The following is an 18,584-nucleotide window of genomic DNA, read 5'->3' as shown; positions in this document are numbered from 1 at the left end:
TTAAAGTAGATTAGTAACCTCACTTCACCCATATGTTGCAAGGGTGGAAAACTACACGCTAAGTCTGAAAGGGTAGTTGGAGTGTATTAAAAATGTAGCTAATCTGCTTTTTTTAAAAAAAAAAAATCTAAAGTATGGAAAAATCATGGCTATAGTTTGGGTATTTTCTCAAACCTGTGGCTACCACAACATAAGAGGCTATTTTACGGGACTAGTGTTGTTTCACCACCACTTTGTCCTGTCGTTTTCTGGACAGATTTCCCCCCCCCTTGCCCTTCCTTGTTGGTAAACTGCTTTGTAATAATGCTTCAGAAAAACTGCTATTTAATTTCACCAGGAAAGATTCTGGTGGAACCAGCGGCGGAGCTTCATGCTCCACCACCGGGGGCGGAGAGCAGGCGCGCTGCCCCCAGGGATGTGGCGCACATTCTGGGGGCGGGGAGTGCCGTGCGCAGGGGCAGGGTGCGAGTTTCGGGGACGGGACATGCCGCGTGCAGGGGCGGGGCATACATTTTGGGGCGGGATGTGCTGTATGCAGGGGCGGGGCGGGCCACCACGATGGCGGCCTGCCCCCACCGCCCCTATCTTCCTACCTCCCTGGGTGGAACATCATTTCATTTCACTTTCAATTTGTATACCGCCTTTCCACATTACTATACACAAGGAGGAATTAGTACTTCACACATTCAGTAAAGATATGCTATTAAAAGAACAACAAAAAGCCCATATACTCATCTTTAGCATTCCTGTTCTACTGGACATATGCCTCAAAAGCTAACATAATCCCCCCAAAGATGGTGGTCCATCATAAATATGAAATATGGGCAAAAGATTTCTGCATTCCTGGCAGTTGGGGCTAGATGACCCTCGTGGCCCCTTCCAACTCTACAGTACTACGATTGTTTACTTACTATATTTGGCTGCAACTCAGAGAAATGTGAGCTTATTTAAATCCCTTTAATAACTTTATCTGGATTGTGCCCTTTGTTTCACTAATGAGTATGTAGCCTAATGTTTTAAATAAACAGTTAGCCCATGAAGACTGAAAGTTTTTCTGGGCACAAAATACCGGTAGGCAGTAATGTGTATGTTTTTTCACATTTTTTTTAAAAAAATGCAATGGTTTCTATGGTTTTCACATTGCTATATGAAAAGTGTTGGGCCTAGAACACTTTTTATCGTTGCAAAGAGAAATTCTACTTTCATTTCAAGTTTAGTTCTGTTCTGTACTTGTACTTATGTATGTTAAGGGTGTGACTGAGTACTCTGTATACAAGCACAAGAGTTGGTGTCATGTGGTGTTTGCTGCAAAAAGCTTGTGCAAATATTTCCTAGGTTGGGAATTCACAATACTACTTCTGCCCAACATAGAGTGTGTTCAGCGGTGGAGGAAGCTGCTCAGGCGCCTGGGGTGGTGCACCCATAGGGGCGGGATGAGGGAGGAGCGAGCTGCCATAGGGGCGAGGCGCGCCACAGGGCCTCTGGAGTCTGCCTGCCTCCTCCCACTCAGCCGCCCTACACCTGGGCAGGGAGGTAGCGGATCGTTTGGACAGCGCGGAGCCACCCAGGGGAGATGTGTGGCTCAGGCACGCTGCAGGCCCCGCAGTGATTGCCACCCAATATTTTGTCACCCCTCTCAGTAGTGACACCTGGGACGGCCCGCACCCACTTCCTCTGCCCCTGACTGTGTTAACCGTCTTTTCAGAGCATAATTTCTTTTATTACCTCATTACCATTAAAAATAAGTACAATGCGTTGCGCTACTAGGGCATGGGTAGGCAAACTAAGGTCCGGGGTCCGGATCCGGCCTAATCGCCTTCTAAATCCAGTCTGCGGACAGTCCGGGAATCAGTGTGCTTTTACATGAGTAGAATGTGTGTTTTTATTTCAAATGCATCTCTGGGTTATTTGTGGGGCATAGGAATTTGTTCTCCCCCCCCCCAAAAAAAATATATGGTCCGGCCCCCCCCCCAAAGGTCTGAGGGACAGTGGAACAGCCCCCTGCTGAAAAAGTTTGCTGACCCCTGCACTAGGGTGTACTGTACCACTTTAGGCTGCAGGTTACGTTTCGAACAAGTCTCTCTTTTTTCTTTGTAAACCTCCCCCCAACCCCCCGGTTAATGCAATTAGAAGCTTTGATAGCAAAGAGGTGGGCTAGTACCTTTTAACCTTATGCAGGGAAGCAGTGTCGTAGTGTTGTTTGTCATCGCCAGCCGGGCACGTGCGCACGGGCAGGGGTGGATCACAGAGTGTGACTGAAGCCCACCGTGCCAGCCCAGCCCTCGCCACTGGAGCCAAGCAGGTCCACGTTGCGGTGCCTGCCCGCCTGTGCTGGGGAGATCATGTATTCACAGATGTAACTCATGTGCGTTAGATTATGTATCTAACTGACTTCCACAGAACTGAAGTAATTTACATCTAACGACTTGGATTCCAAGATAAATCAACTTAAGGGGGTTTGCAGAAGGAAGCCCTCCTCTCCCCCTCCCCTCCGCAATGCCTTAAGCTGACTTTTCTTAGGATCCAAAGCTGTGCAGTTTACCCTAACAGGCAGTGGTGTAGCAAGGGGGGGGGCGATGGGGGCGGGTTGCCCTGGGTGCCACCCTGCAGGGGGGTAACACTCGGTACCCCCCCCACTGGGGGACATTTTTTTTTATTTTCTGTTGCATGAGATTTTTCAACTGTTCTTATATGTTCTTTCAATGCTGATTTCATATCTGAAGTCGGTTTTGTTCTGTAAGCTCTAGTTTTTTGGGTTTTTTTGCAATTCATGTTTTTCACTTTTCACCAGAGCCAGAGCCATGTGAGGTGTGTGTGTGACAAAAAAAAAGTCTGCACCGGGTACCACCTGGGCTTGCTACGCCTCTGTTAACAGAGTTGCCAATTATTATGTAGTTAATGGACCAAGTTCATTTATTTATCTTGATAGTAAAACATGAATTGTTCCTGTGGTGACATAGAGGTGTATAGTTGAATAGTATTTCAAGCATCTATCTTGCAAGAATGTTTTAATTCTACTCCTGTGCACAACTGCTGCATAACTCGCATCTAATAATAGCATCATTTTTTAACAGATGATTCTCCAGTTGCCTGTGACCTTGCTTAATGCTGGAGGACTTTGCTATTTGTTTCAGACAGGAGCAGTGCTCTGATGTGTGATGTTTCCTCCCACGATGTTTGTCTTCATCTGTGCTACTGTGGACAGCAAAAATGCTGTTGAAGTGAATTATGTATAGTAATCTTCAGAGTTCTGCTACAGAACAGCACTTTAGTGGCTTAATTGGCTAACTTCCCCTTCATACCAGGACAGGGCATTAACAGACGGCATTTAAATAATTTTCTGCTTGGATATCATTTTACGGTGTAGAGAATCTTGTTCAGTAGAACAAAAGGCTGAATGTGAAAAAGCTGATTGTATGAGTCGGATGCGTACTCTGGACTTTAAAAAAGCTGTTTTCAAAAAGCTTAAGGAAAATCTGGGTGAGATCCCATGGTCAGAAATACTCAGAGAAGGGAGTCCAGATAGATGGGAGTTTCTTAAAGGTGAGAAGGCACAATTGAAATTTGCAAACAATTCCAATAAGAAAGAAAAGTGGGAGGCATCTAAATAAGTTTTTGTGCCTTGAGCTGAGATTTAAAAGAGGCAGATATAAAAAGAAAAAGAAAAAGGGGCAAATCATGAATGAGGAATATAAAAAACCACCCAATATTTGCAGAGAAGGTCAGGTGGGCTACAGTTCAGAACAAGGTCAGTCTTGCAAGAGAGGTTAGAAATAATAAAATGGGTGTTGTTCTTGTTTTACTATGTTTGAAGCAAGAGGAAGAACAAGAAAGTAGCCAGACTTCTGTGTGTAGAAGACAGAGTAATGGTATTTGGTGACATATAGGGTGACATATAGAGAGAAGGAGGAGCAGCTGAACGCCTATTTTGCTTGTGTCTTCACTCAAAAGGAAAATAGTGCTCAACCTGGTGATAATTGAATAAATGATGTAGAGAGAGAGAGAGCTTACAGCCCAAGATAGGAAAAGAGGTGGTAAGGGAACACCTAGCAACTTTAAATGAGATAGCCAAGGTCTGAGGAACTACAAGGCTACTAAGGAACTTGCAGATGTAATCTCAGAGCCTCTGTCTATAATCCTGGAGAATTCTTGGAGAACTGGGAACAGGATTCCACAGTTTAGGTATCAGGATTTAATCGCCACTCATCAGCTGGTGTTGTCAAACAACAGCTCAAGAGCCACAGGTTCCCCACCCTTCATCTCCTGATGAGAAGTTATATTTGGAGAGGCCAGCCACTCAGTCTGCAAAATGAGCTACAGTATGCCCCTTCCCCTGATTAATGTTTCCATTGTAGTAGTTAAATGAAGAAAGTGTAAAACTGAGCCTTTATGGCGTGAGAGGGTAGCCTTGACAATAGATGTAGAAGTGCACTTTCAGTAGAGTAAAATCTGTTCTCTTGTTTGGAAAGCCAAAGTCCTTTGAAAGAAGCTCAAGGAAAATCTGGGTGAGATCCCATGGTCAGAAATACTCAGAGAAGGGAGTCCAGATAGATGGGAGTTTCTTAAAGGTGAGAAGGCACAATTGAAATTTGCAAACAATTCCAATAAGAAAGAAAAGTGGGAGGCATCTAAATAAGTTTTTGTGCCTTGAGCTGAGATTTAAAAGAGGCAGATATAAAAAGAAAAAGAAAAAGGGGCAAATCATGAATGAGGAATATAAAAAACCACCCAATATTTGCAGAGAAGGTCAGGTGGGCTACAGTTCAGAACAAGGTCAGTCTTGCAAGAGAGGTTAGAAATAATAAAATGGGTGTTGTTCTTGTTTTACTATGTTTGAAGCAAGAGGAAGAACAAGAAAGTAGTCAGACTTCTGAGTGTAGAAGACAGAGTAATGGTATTTGGTGACATATAGAGAGAAGGAGGAGCAGCTGAACGCCTATTTTGCTTGTGTCTTCACTCAAAAGGAAAATAGTGCTCAACCTGGTGATAATTGAATAAATGATGTAGAGAGAGAGAGAGCTTACAGCCCAAGATAGGAAAAGAGGTGGTAAGGGAACACCTAGCAACTTTAAATGAGATAGCCAAGGTCTGAGGAACTACAAGGCTACTAAGGAACTTGCAGATGTAATCTCAGAGCCTCTGTCTATAATCCTGGAGAATTCTTGGAGAACTGGGAACAGGATTCCACAGTTTAGGTATCAGGATTTAATCGCCACTCATCAGCTGGTGTTGTCAAACAACAGCTCAAGAGCCACAGGTTCCCCACCCTTCATCTCCTGATGAGAAGTTATATTTGGAGAGGCCAGCCACTCAGTCTGCAAAATGAGCTACAGTATGCCCCTTCCCCTGATTAATGTTTCCATTGTAGTAGTTAAATGAAGAAAGTGTAAAACTGAGCCTTTATGGCGTGAGAGGGTAGCCTTGACAATAGATGTAGAAGTGCACATTCAGTAGAGGAAAATCTGTTCTCTTGTTTGGAAAGCCAAAGTCCTTTGAAAGTGCGCTGTAAATTCATATAATGAATGCTTGTTATAGACTTTGTATGCCCTTATCTTGGTCGTGGTTGTTTTATTACTAGTCCTCATGTTTCCCATATATACTTCCACCCAGATGATTTTCTAGTACAGGCATAGGCAACCTTGGCTCTCCAGATATTTTTGGAACTACAACTCCCTGACCACTGGCCCTGTTAGCTAGGGATCATGGGAGTTGTAGTTCCAAAACATCAGGAGAGCCAAGGTTGCCTATGTCTGTTCTAGTAGCTGTAGGAGATCAGTCTAGGAAATTTGAGTGGTCACTTATTGTTCTTCTCTTGGCAAGTGGGTTGCCATCCTTGTGGAATGCTGACATTTCATAAAGTCACATAAAATACATGGACTTGGACTTGAAATTCAGTAGGTCAGGGGAAACTTTCATTCACAAAACAGTAATTGTTTCTGTATTGATGCATTTTTCTGTAAAAAGTTTTTATCTTAAAAGAAAAGTGGAAATAATGTGAACATAGATATTTAGGACAGAAGAGACAGATAAAATAACAACTGACATACTAGGCTGCAAATATATAGCTTTGCCAAATTTAGGTTTGCATATATATCTTATGATAAAAACATCTAATGTGCATGAGATAACACACTTGACTGATGGACTGAAATGTAGATACGCATAGTATGGACTCATTTTTTTACATGGTGCTTCATTTACATTTCAGTGATATAAAGCACGCCTTTTATTTTGTCTAAAATGAAATTGAGCCAGTTAGGCTGCAATATTATAAACACCTAGCAAGGAGTAAGTACTTTTGAACCCAGTGGTACTTTAAAGTAGACATCTAGTCCTATTTGCACCACATCTAAGTTTGTTTGTTTAACAACTACTTTGGGTGGAGTATAACATTACTTCTGTGCTGTATGCTGTAAACCCTGTTCAGTTGATATTACAGAGATTATATATTTGCTGAAGACAGGTTTATGCAAATGTTTGGAATAATAATACCTGAGGAATGTTGCACAGAGAGACCCATGTTTGCCTTGTAATGCAAGGGTCATTCACAGAAGACAAATAGCACATGGGAAGGGGCATTTTAAATCTCCCCTGCCAGCTGATTCTCCTTTGCAACACTTCCCCACCCCATTTCCCCCAGTCAGCCTTGAGATTTGCCTGAAGGGGAAATTAACTTGATACATCTAGTGTAGAGAAGAATTAGTGGGAAGGGTAATCCTTCCCTCCCTCCTGCCTTCTAATTTCCACCTAGGCTGATGCTAGTAAATACAGTGGCACCTCGGGTTACAAACGCTTTGGGTTACAAACTCCACTAACCCAGAAGTAGTATCTTGGGTTGAGAACTTTGCCCCAGGATGAGAACGGAAATCACACGGCGGCAGCGGGAGGCCCCATTAGCAAAAGTGCACCTAAGGTTAAGAACGGTTTCAGGTTAAGAACGGACCTCCGGAACGAATTAAATTTGTAACCCGAGGTACCACTGTAGGCAAAACACACCAGCCCTCTTGTAAGTAAATTCCTTGTTTTAGAAATTCTGTGTGCTACAATTTATCTCTGCTGCTATACTTCTCAACTAGTTAGAAATAGGACTCTGCCCATATTGTGATATTAATTAATTTTGGGTATGGTTGAGACCTTGCTATTTCTTAAATAATAAAACTGTTTCCATTTTCTTCTTCATCATCCTATCTTTAAGCCAAGTTTCAACTTTTATGTCATTGCCTCTCAGCCAATATTATTTTTACAATACCAGCTAATTTTGTTATTGATCTGTGCAGCTGGTCACTTTATTGCCCACTCTTAGCAGCTAATCAATATATTAATGAGACTGCCATTTCAAAAGTTGACGGGAGTAGTGGTTCTTTACTTGCAAGTAATTGTGATCCAATTGTTTCTCAGATAAAGTAGACATTGGCACTGACTTATTGCCATGAAGACTCTGTTTGACTGCCGCTTGAGAGGCCGACTGAATTTTGCTGTGAGAATTATTCTAAAAAATCTGTAGTGATGTGTACTGATCTATAGTGATTACCATCAGTGCCAAGTTTCGGTCCTAATTAGAAAGCTGTGACATGTTTTTTTCCTGAATACATATTTTCACTGTAGCGCTGACTCCTCCTTTGCGCCAGGCTTGTATTATTAACCCCCCTGTCCCCACCCTACAAGATTTATAGAGAGAAACCAATTCCCATCCCCAGTTGCCTAGACACTTTCTCTCTGCACTTCAGAAACCCTCAGCTCTCTCTAGCACTCTTTGCCCTTTGATTGATTTCCCCAGTCCCTTCTAATATGCATTCTGGAAAATCTGGGAGGGGATAGCTGTGTTGGTTTGTTTAGAACAAAAACAAGAGTTCTATGGCAACTTGAAGGCTGGAAAAATCCAAAATGTCCAGAGCACAGCTCACAGTGAGTGGTATTTTCTTTGTGAAAAGTACAGTTACAAAACTGTTCTAAACATGGTGTTTTGCAATCATGTAGATGGGGCATAGTCCAAAAATGTCACCAGACTGTGGGCTTCTTTGTTTTTGCTAGCCGCAGTCTAGGAACCGCTGAATTGTTAGTTGTTTACTGGCTGATCCCCCCCCCCAAGGTACTCAACCTACCAGGTGGTCAGGTGGTTGTGAAGCAGAATTCCTATGAGAATTCGGAAAAACAGAATTCCGAGGACAGAATTCAAAGGTGGGCTTTAGCTAGAATCTTGGATGAAGAAAAATTAGTGACATTTTCGTGCATTGTCCTCAAAACTCCTGACATAGTAACACAGTATTAAAACAAACATGAACCACTATGAAATGGCAGTGAAGAAACTAAATAGCATGTATAGTTTATTCATATCTTGTTTCTACAGTTGCAATTGAAATTATTCAACCCCCAAATCAGGTTTTTTAAATAAAAATTTACAACTTTCAGCTGTTTTTGTTTCATTGATTAGGTATGTTTCACTTTTGAACTGGGAGCTACAAATTACACCTCTGAATTGATTATATTGGATTGAAATGTAGTCACTAACTTTAAAAATCTGTTCTTAAGCTGATATTTAAGGACAAGTATAAAATAATATGCTTGAAAACAAGGACTTAAAAAAAAAATTAAGGAAAACTGTCTAATTACCCATATTGATGAGTAACCAGAAAATATCAGGCAGTAAGAATGATTTTTAAAAAAAAAAAATCTGTTTTGACTTTCCCCCTGCTTTAATGTAACAGAGCTCTCAAATGATTTCACACTCTGAACGAGTCAGTTATTGAGGTGGGCTTCTTCCCAGAGACTGATGTAATTGGCAAAGCTAAAGCAAGCACAGTTCTTGTTTGCTGACCAAATATTATTTGTGGCATTCTAAATAGGGTTCCCATTAATACTAAAATACATGAAAAAATAGCAGATTTTGACCATATTAAAAGGAATGAAGTTGCCTTTTATGTGTGTGATTCAGAAGTTCAGCTTTACTTACTTTATAAATGAAGAAGAATGCTGTTGAATAAATATTCCGTAACAGATATTTAATCAGTTTTGAATATGCAGTAGGATGAGCTCTGCATGTAGATAGACTCTTTGTGGGAATATGAAAGTAGAGAATAAAAAAATAAGATGATATTTTTGTTGGTAACTGGGTATCCATTTGCCCTTTTCTGGTGGGGATAATACTCCCTACTTGCTTGAGATGGAGCACTTGTGGTCAATTTATAGAATCATAGAATCATAGAGTTGGAAGAGACCACAAGAGCCATCCAGTCCAACCCCCTGCCAAGCAGGAAACACCATCAAAGCATTCCTGACAGATGGCTGTCAAGCCTCCGCTTAAAGACCTCCAAAGAAAATTAATTTGTAACAGAGTAACAGAGACTTGAATCATTATTGAAATATTATTTCTATTCTACCTTCAATAGACCAGGTACTGCTGGGATATGGAAACAAGAACCAGTAGACTGTAATAGACAGCAACATCAGATCCCAAACAATAAGAGGTTTTTGCAGGCTAGACACAAAGGTGGACTTTGAGAGCTAACCCCCCCTTTAGTTTGAATTACCTCCATTGGAGATTTCATGACCCTTCAGCCCAAGAAACTGGGGAAGCCAGTTTCACAGCATTCTCCTGCTCCGCAGGTGACTGCAAGCCAACTATCTTAAAGGGTGGTGGAAGTGATCTGCTGCCCGAACTGCTTACTAATCAGCATTCATTATTATGACCAATTTGTGGAAAAGCCAAAGTGTTGTTTTTTCATTAGCAAGGACAGCACAATCCAAATCATTATTCAGATTCTTTACACTTTATGGGTTGGATCCTGACTAAAGTTAGTTGACATTAACTCCCACTGATTTCTAATGGATATACTGGTAAGTTAAACTAACATCATCTGGCTTGAACTCAGTGAGTTTGGGTATTTATTCAGTGCCCTGCTTAAGTCCGAGTGCTTCACTGTTCAATATGCAGCCATGCAAATAACTCTTCAACTCTATCAATAGACCCCTGACATTTAATACTTAGATTCTCTCTACCAAGATGCTAGTCTCTGGACTTTATAGTCAGTCATTCCTTAACACGAGCCAGCTGATAGTCCCCCCACCCTTCAGCTCCAGTTCTATTTTGGGGATCAGGGTTTCCCTGCTGTTGCTCTCTATTATATTATCTACACACTCTGAAATCAATGGAGAATATTGGGGATATTAACATCCTTCAGCAAAGACACCTAGAATGTAGTGCTTAGGTAAGACACAAAGTTCAGGTCAGGAGATCAGGTGAATGCTTGCCTAAACAGGTATGTGTTCAAGGGCCAGCAGAATGCCAGTATAGATGGGGCCCTTCTTATTTCAGCGGGGAGAGCGTTCCACAATACTGATGCCACCAGTGTAAAAGCCAAAAAACCACAAACCAATAAGCATTCAGCCATGGCAAAACTGCACAGGTTTCATTTGCAGTTCTTAATGCCATTACTGGGCAATGGAAGGGAAGTTGTTTTCTTTTTCAGGTTGACAGAGAATGGCTTGCCTAAGGCCAGGAAGTTAATTCAGTATCTTACAAGGCAATCCTATGTATGTCTACTTACAAGTAAACTCCAATGAGGTAAATGGGACTCACAATCTAAGCTTGAAATCTAAACCGCTAAGTCAGGGGTTCCCAGCAAAATTTTATCGAGGACCCCTCATCGAGCCGCTATTGTGACAAGGACCCCCATTAATTCCTAATCCTAAAATTAAAAAGTGAGAGCCAAATTAAGAGTCTTTTTATATTTTATATTTATACGTTTTTTACAGTTACAACAGAGTACTCCATCAGTATACAGTTAGTTTTAATTTTCAGTTCTTAATGAGATGAACCACTTTTTAACCAACGGTCCATTTTTAACTACATGAACTGTAGCTTCCGCGAAAAACACTTTGTTTACAAACACTACTGTTTTGTAAAGAGGCAGCGCGCGCCAGGGAGGAGGGAGGGGAATGGAGAAGACAGGGTACCTGCGCAGTAGCGCACAAATGAAACCGATGCGCGCAAAGCATCTTGGGGAGGTGAGCGTTAGTAGAATGCGTGCACTGCCTCTTTGCAAAACAGTAGTGTTTGTAAAGCGCCACCTAACAGCATACAGCAGAACTACTGCCTCTATCTAATTCTAGTTTTGCGCTAGACTCTGCTCATGCAGGAAGCGGCCAAAACAAAAAATCTGTTATCATACGAAATATATTTAATATATTTTTTATTCTAATAGCATCTTGCGGACCTCTCTGGCATAGCTCGCGGACCCCTGGGGGTCCGCGGACCACCTGTTGGGAACCACTGCTCTAAGTAAGCAACTCACCACCACTCTATCATTGATGGAGTGTTTGTGTGAATTGTGTTGACAACCGTAGTCTAGTTCTTCCCAATTTCAATAAACATGCTGGTCAGATTATGTGACCTGGTTGTTTCACACATTGATGCATGGAGAGCTTCTTTAAAAGTACGGTAAATTGGGCAACAAGCTTTCCAAGCTGTAGCTGTCCCCACTTCCCCTATCCTGAGAGAAGTGCCATTATATTAACAGCTGTTACACACCATCATTGGTGTAATCTTACTCCAATAAGTTTCCTGTTTTCCCCTTCTTTGAAACAGCACTGGCAGCACATGCCACCCCAAAAGCACCTTGCTTGTTTCAGCTTATGTTGATTTATTTCCACCTTTAATCCAATTCTGTTTTAGAAATGCCATATTGAATATTACTCTAGATATTTTAATTTCACCTTATTGCTGTATGTTATTTAAAATCCAACAACAACGCTTCAACAAATATAATTTTCACTGTAAAGAGTAACATGTTGTGACCATGAATACTGACAATTTGCCATGATGTATCATTTTTATATTGTTTCTGCTGTTTGACCTCTGATCTAATGTGATTTATCCGTGCTGAATCTGTTTCCTCTCATACTTATTTTGCTTTGCTGATGCATGGAACGCGTTGCATTTCTCTGATGTATCAAAATTAGCCTTTTTTGTTATTTACTGGATTAGTGATGGTATTAATGAAAGGAGCCTTTGCCTGCACATTGCTTCACATTCGTTTCCCATGTACTACCTGGATATTGTGCTTTCAGCGCTAAACAAATCCAGATTATATCTTTGGAATCTTTCATTGTGAAATCATGGGGCTTGATTCAGGTCATGGTGGGTGCAGTGCTTGCATGTGGAGCATAAGGCATAACAGAGCCAGTTCTCCCTTACATCCTTTGTGAGCAGACATTCAGTGCACCTGACGTTTAGGTCTGATGGCAAGTCTCCAAGCTTTGCATTTGTTGCGTGAGCAGAGGTGCCTGATTCCTCACAGTGGCTTGGTGTCCACATTGTAGGGGAAGAAAGAGAGCTTTGTTATACATACCCTGTAGTGATCCCTCTGCATGTAGTTACTGCAGTGGACTGAACTGAGTCCTTGGGAATGTTGATAGCAGGTACTGCACTAAAATAGATGTTGATATCCATGTGAAAGAGATAGACAGAGGTACAGTCATACCTCGGTTTAAGTATGCTTCAGTTTGAGTACTTTCAGTTTAAGTACTCCGCGGACCCGTCTGGAACGGATTAATCCACTTTCCATTACTTTCTATGGGAAAGTTCACTTCAGGTTAAGTACGCTTCAGGTTAAGTACAGACTTCCAGAACCAATTACACTCATACTTCGGGTTAAGTACGCTTCAGTTTAAGTACTCCGCGGACCGTCTGGAACGGATTAATCCACTTTCAATTACTTTCAATGGGAAAGTTCGCTTCAGGTTAAGTACGCTTCAGGTTGAGTACAGACTTCCGGAACCAATTGTGTACTTAAACCGAGGTACCACTGTACTTGTAAACAAATGCATGTCCATGCCTATATCAAAAGGGTTGTTATGTAGCTCCAAGTTCCATTAGTGATAAACCTCCTTTTTGTGCTTATGACAGTTATAATATAAGCAGTTTAAAATGTTAATAATGCTTTAAAAAAAGAAAATCCGGATTCTAATATGAAATCAGGATTCCAATGTGTTAGTGATTAGGACTGCAGAGCCAGAGTACGGTATTTATTTGAGATTAATTAACACAGGCTGTGATATATGTGTAGCAAAACACTCCATTTATGTTGGTAGAGATCTGTGTGTGTACTAAATGCATACAGAGAGACCAGACTCCACTAACTTCTACCTCTGTTCAATATAATACTTATTTTGATTTGGCCTGGTTCATGGTTTCACCTCTCTAGTGAGTACCATGATCCAGGAAAAAAAAATCAAACCAATGCATTAATTTGGTAGAATATCATTGTTACTTTGCACATAGAAAGCTGGCTTGATTACCACAAATAAACAAAGTAATAGAGTCAGAGTGCACCTGGTTTTCCTCTTGTTTCTTATTACAATCTGACACAAACTCTTCTAGTCTGTTGACAAAACTAGACTTAGTGTCTATGGTTGTTGCTTACAAAGCAAACATTCATGCCCCACCCTGGTTTTATATTGTTCTTTAGGCAAGTAGAGTGATCAATTTTATCCAGTCTTCTGTCCATACCTGGTAGTGTTTGCTCTCTGCTTTGCATTCCAGCCCTTAAAATAACAGCCTCTGTCCAACTGTGAGAGCTTGAGGCAGCTGAGAAGTGGGCAGTGGTGTCTGGTCTGAGTTAAGTCCAAGCAGACAGCAAGAAAGAAAAGGATCTTTGATAGCTCCATGAGAGGGCAGTGCTGGCCAAAGCATTCTCTTCCTGGGCATCTACAATAAATGTGTCTGCATTGAGCTAGGCTAAAGCATAGCGAGTTACAAAGGACTTGGAGGAGCTGGCTGGATGGCTAAAGGACCCTCGCCTTATTTTGTAGTCTTAGGCTTCTGTGAATTGTTTGATAGAAGTAATGAAAACGTTTAATCTGCCATGAGTCCTGCAGTGCTATCAGGATTGGGATTGGGCTTTGATTGGCAGGCTTTGATGCAAAAGGAAAAGGATGAAACAGAGCAGGACCCTGAATGGTGGGAACTTGAGTTGGAGGAGGGGATAATCTCTCCTGTTCAATCCAAGTTCAGCCACTTTCAAAGGGGGAGCAGGGATTCTGGGTCTGCCCCCACAGCTTTCCTGTGGAGTGGAGATTGGGGAGGATGTTGCTGGACTGCCTAAGTGTTGGCCATGCTGTCTGGACCTGATATGAACAACACTAGAAGGTACATAGGCTAACCACTTCTGGTTTAGATGGTGAAAGATGTTGCTTTTTAATCCAAATGTCCCATCTGCTGACAGAGTTTTGGATAATGCAGTTTTAATTCCCATTTTGTTTCCTCCACACTTGTCTCAGAAATAATATTGTAGAGAAGGGTTTCCTAAAAGGGAAGCGTTTGAGGGGAGGGAGATAAGGTCGGTGGAAAGTCAAAGGTCTTGGCTACCTTGTGGGACTGCAGATTTATCTACAAATAAATGGATGGGATGGAGCCTGATCAGATTCTGTCTGAAGAGGTAAGGTTGGGGTGGTATGTTGCATGTCTGTTCATCCCACATATTCTGAATCTCTCAAAGGGAGCTTGGAGGGAAAACTTCAGCTATAAACAAAAGCACTATTGAATGTGTTCTGAAGGATGATCTGCAGTTCTTAAGTATCTGTTAATACACTCCATGCTCTTTCATTATGGATATGCAGGTTACACCTGGCATTGTGTATTAAATATGGTTTTGTTTTTGTTTTGTTTTGCAGGCTGTTGATGAACTGGAAGTTCCATGGCCTAAGGAATAATTACATCTCCCCAACTTACTCTTCCAAGACATATAGCAAGGAACAAGGCGGGGTATAGGTGTATCCTATGATGGAAGTGTTTGCTTGTGAGAGAAGAAAACTGTGCTATTACAAACAAATACTCAAGCATTATGTGGCAATCCACCATAAATAGCATTCTGAAGGCCATTAATAATACAGCTGTGTTTGTATGCTGTAAGTCTGCTGTGAAGATATAGCAGTGTTTTGCTTTTCTTCCAATGCTATGATGTAATTAATGGTATTTGAGGGAAAGCAGGGTAGTGTCTGAGGCCTGTGTTTCAAGATGCTCTCTGAAGAGAAACAGCAGTGTCTGCATTTGGTCTTTGGCAGAGTTTTCAGTCCACCAGAAAGGAAATGGCGATAAAGATAACGCACCCTAGATGCCAGTTATGAAAGTACAAAGAAATTGGATGCACGCAACTCTCTCTTCCAAAAACGTGAAGAAAAGCTGCTCAGTGTTTTTATTTACCACATGAGAAAGAAATGACTGATAGCAGAAAACCCTGGGAGAGAAGCATATGTATCCCTGCTTCTGTGGAGTTTCTTAACATAAATTATGACATTATACAGAAAAGCTACAAAAACAACACTATACATAACCACTTATATAAAGCATGTAACTCTTTGGCAAATAAAGACAAATGTTTAGAAACTGGGATTCCTTCTTCACTGGAAAGAACTGTGTATGCTGAAATTCAGTTACAAATGGATGGATCTCAAGTTGAGTTGAAGCCACTAAGAAGCCAGTCCTCAGTAAATGAAAATGAAAATGAAACTGAGAGTGCTGATTTCAATTATGTTAAAGAGAGAAAGAACATCTCAAAAAGTTTGGGTACCTTGCACAACAGCTTCATTTGGAACAAATGCTTACAGCCAGTACAGGCTTATAATGATTGCACCAATAATTCTGCAGCTTGCGCTTGTAAAACAATGGAGCTACCAGCTACCTGTGGGAATAAAACTGGACAACAGTTGTGTGGTTCCTGTGACACTACAGTGGATAACTATTTGTATTTGGAAAGAACAACCCCAAAACTCAACATGGCATGCTCAGGTCACAATTTTTCTAGCGGTAATATTACTGGAAGACTGCTTTCAAAGCCCAGTTTGAGCCATTATCAAAACTGCAACGAAGGCCACGGAGAAGAAATGGATGAAGATTTTTCTCGTACTAAGAAAGAGCGCTCCACTTTATTAGTCAGAAGATTTTGCAAAAATGATAAGGAGGTTAAGAAATCGGTCTATACTGGAACAAGAGCTATTGTTAAAACTTTACCATCGGGACACATAGGAGCTGTCGCCGGGAGTTGTCTTGACCGGAAGAGAACCCACGATGAATTAAGGCACTCTAGGATTATATCAGAAGAATTAATTGCCTTTCAGATTTCAGTGAGCCAAGCATTAAGTTCTTGCCTTCTGCAGTCCATATGGCATGGGGTAAGTGTCTTTTTATAACTTTCAGATGCCTTTCTAAACTTAGTGCTTGAGCAAGAGCAGCTGGTTGAGTGCTTCTGTGGAGCCATCTTCATGATGCTGCTGTTGCTACTATGTACCTGGACAGTGCCAGGAGTTGGGTCAGGGTTCTGGCAAGATTGGAGTTGCAGGGGTGCACCAGTGGAACCAATGTAGCACTCCTGCCACATTGCAGCCCTTCCCTGCCCCACCACTATCCAGGCATCCTCCTCCTGGCAGCATAGCTGCCAAGTTATCCCTTTTTTAAAGGGATTTTCCCTTATGCTGAATAGGCTTCCTCGCGAGAAAAGGGAAAACTTGGCAGCTATGCCTGGCAGGTGTTAGGAGGGCAGCTTTGCAGCATCCCCTCCCCCCCCAATGCCTGTCACACCTGTGCTTGAGAAATTCAAAACTGAAAAATTGCATTATGTTTAATGACCTAGCTTGTCTCTAAATTAAAACAAGAAATTACAATCCATCTCTATCAGTTCTTTTAAAATAAATGTGGCAATAGCTTTATTATTTAAAAATTGATTTTCTTTTTTGTATGTGTGGATAAAGTATATATTGCTATCAAAACCGTCTAGAGTTGACTGCTCTGCAGGCACTTTAGTGCATGTTGTTGGTTATTAACTATCTCAACTATTCTCAGCAACAAACCACAACTTCAGATTGTGGTTTGTTAGCAGTAAACATGCCATAGTTAAACTGCAGGCAGCATTTACATACAATGCTAAGCCATGGTTTAATAGGCCATAGCTTAATAAACCATTGTTTAGAATTATGTGTGAACCAGGCTGTGAGAACAGAATGCTGGACTAAATAGGACTTTGGTCAGATTCAGCCAGGCTGTTCCCAGGGCCGGCTCTAGGTAGACCTCCAGTGGCGCAGTGCACCATGGCGCCTGGGTGCTCAGGGGGCGCTGAGGGGTGCTGAGGGGCGCCCCAGCAAGTGGGGGAGATGCGCGGCGGCCTCCCTTTTTCCTCCGCCAGCCGCGCCGCTCACGGGAGAGCAGGGAGCAAAGCAAGCGGAGCAGAGGCACTAGGACCCTGTTCCGTCTGCAGAGCCCACCTTCTGGCGCTTGTCAACATGGCCCGTATGGCTTCTTGCCAGCGCTGATCTTCAGGCGCTGCTGCCGCTGGCGCTGCTCCGGTGCCGCTCCGGCTCCAGCTTTGCCTCGGGCCGGCTGGAAGCACGTGTAGAAGGCGGCCAGGCTAGCGGCCAGGCTAGCGGCCAGCTGCGCGCCCAGCTCAGCTCCGGCTCTGGCGTCTGCCGCGGCGGCAGCTCTGGCTGCGCTGCTGCCGGCGCCGCAGTAGAGCCCCACGAGCGAGGCCACGGGCACCACCGAGCCGTCAGGCGCCCTAGCGCCTCACCCAGCAGCTCGGCCAGCGGTGCCGCGGCGGCAGCACAAGGCAATGAAGACATCACGCCGAGCCCCACACAGCTCCCACTGCCACCTCTGGGAAAGGGGGGGCACCAGAGGGATCACACCAGGGCGCCGGGTATGCTTAAGACGGCCCTGGCTGTTCCTGTGCTCTTATATGCTTCTTCTGTCTTCTTTATTATTATTTATTATTATTGTCTTACTTTATGTGGATTAATATGTGAGGAACTGTGTGATTCTGTGAAAATACATTTATCTGTATGTTAATTCTGGTTCTGGCACACTTTCATGATATGAAAATACTTCATTTTCAAATCTTGTTATGAACCATGTTTGTGACCAGATTCAAATAGATTACTTTTATGTCTTTTTTTAAAAAAAAATTAAATGCATGCTTTAAAAAAATATTTCTTAGTGGCTGAACACATTGACATCAAAATTTAGTTTAAGTAATTGAGTACTTGGAGGCAATGTCATATGCAGTAACACTGATATAATCTTTCTACATGGGCAGGGGAAGTGCATACTAATAGTTTTAAAATGCAGAGCAAGCTTATTTTGCCACAAATGCAAATATTAGTTAACACACATCGCAGCTGCCCTATTTGTGTACACATAGTTGTTCCTATATTGAGATGATGGCAGTCAAAAGGCTAGTCTGATATTCTGCTGTTGCTGATATAGTTTTTATGATGCTATTTCTGTTTGGTTAATTTTAGTTGTGGTTTATGTTTTTTCTCATTAAGACAGCTTGTGTTTTAATTAATTATAGAATTATAGGGACTTCTCGGTAGTGGCACCCACCCTGTGGAATGCCCTCCCACCAGAGGTCAAAGAAAACAACAATTACCAGACCTTTAGAAGGCATCTTAAGGCAGCCCTGTTTAGGGAAGCTTTTAATGTTTGATGGATTTCTGTATTTTAATGTTTTGTTGGAAACCGCCCAGAGTGGCTGGGGGAACCCGGTCAGATGGGCGGGGTATAAATAATTTGTTGTTGTTGTTGTTGTTGTTGTTGC

General features: G+C 42.1%; 1 protein-coding gene across 7 annotated transcripts in view; it reads left to right on the top strand.

Annotated features, from left to right (window-relative positions):
- The window catches only part of PLCE1 (phospholipase C epsilon 1), a 129,697-nt gene that overhangs the window by 5,611 nt on the left and 105,502 nt on the right, over positions 1-18,584 (top strand). For 6 of the 7 annotated variants that reach the window (XM_035137908.3, XM_088670332.1, XM_035137906.3 and 3 more), the window contains one exon: positions 14,671-16,167. In XM_035137908.3, coding sequence (XP_034993799.3) covers positions 15,214-16,167 — 954 coding nt within the window. In that variant the 5' untranslated portion in view covers positions 14,671-15,213. Of the gene's footprint in view, positions 1-13,742; positions 14,147-14,670; positions 16,168-18,584 lie in introns of those variants that run through there. The other variant, XM_060274857.2, reaches the window with a different exon arrangement.

This window comes from Zootoca vivipara, chromosome 5, assembly GCF_965207765.1.
Source record: "Zootoca vivipara chromosome 5, rZooViv2.hap1.1, whole genome shotgun sequence".
Classification (NCBI taxonomy): domain Eukaryota; kingdom Metazoa; phylum Chordata; class Lepidosauria; order Squamata; family Lacertidae; genus Zootoca; species Zootoca vivipara.
The sequence above is the reverse complement of the archived record's forward strand: the minus strand, read 5'-3'. Positions and strand labels throughout refer to the sequence as shown.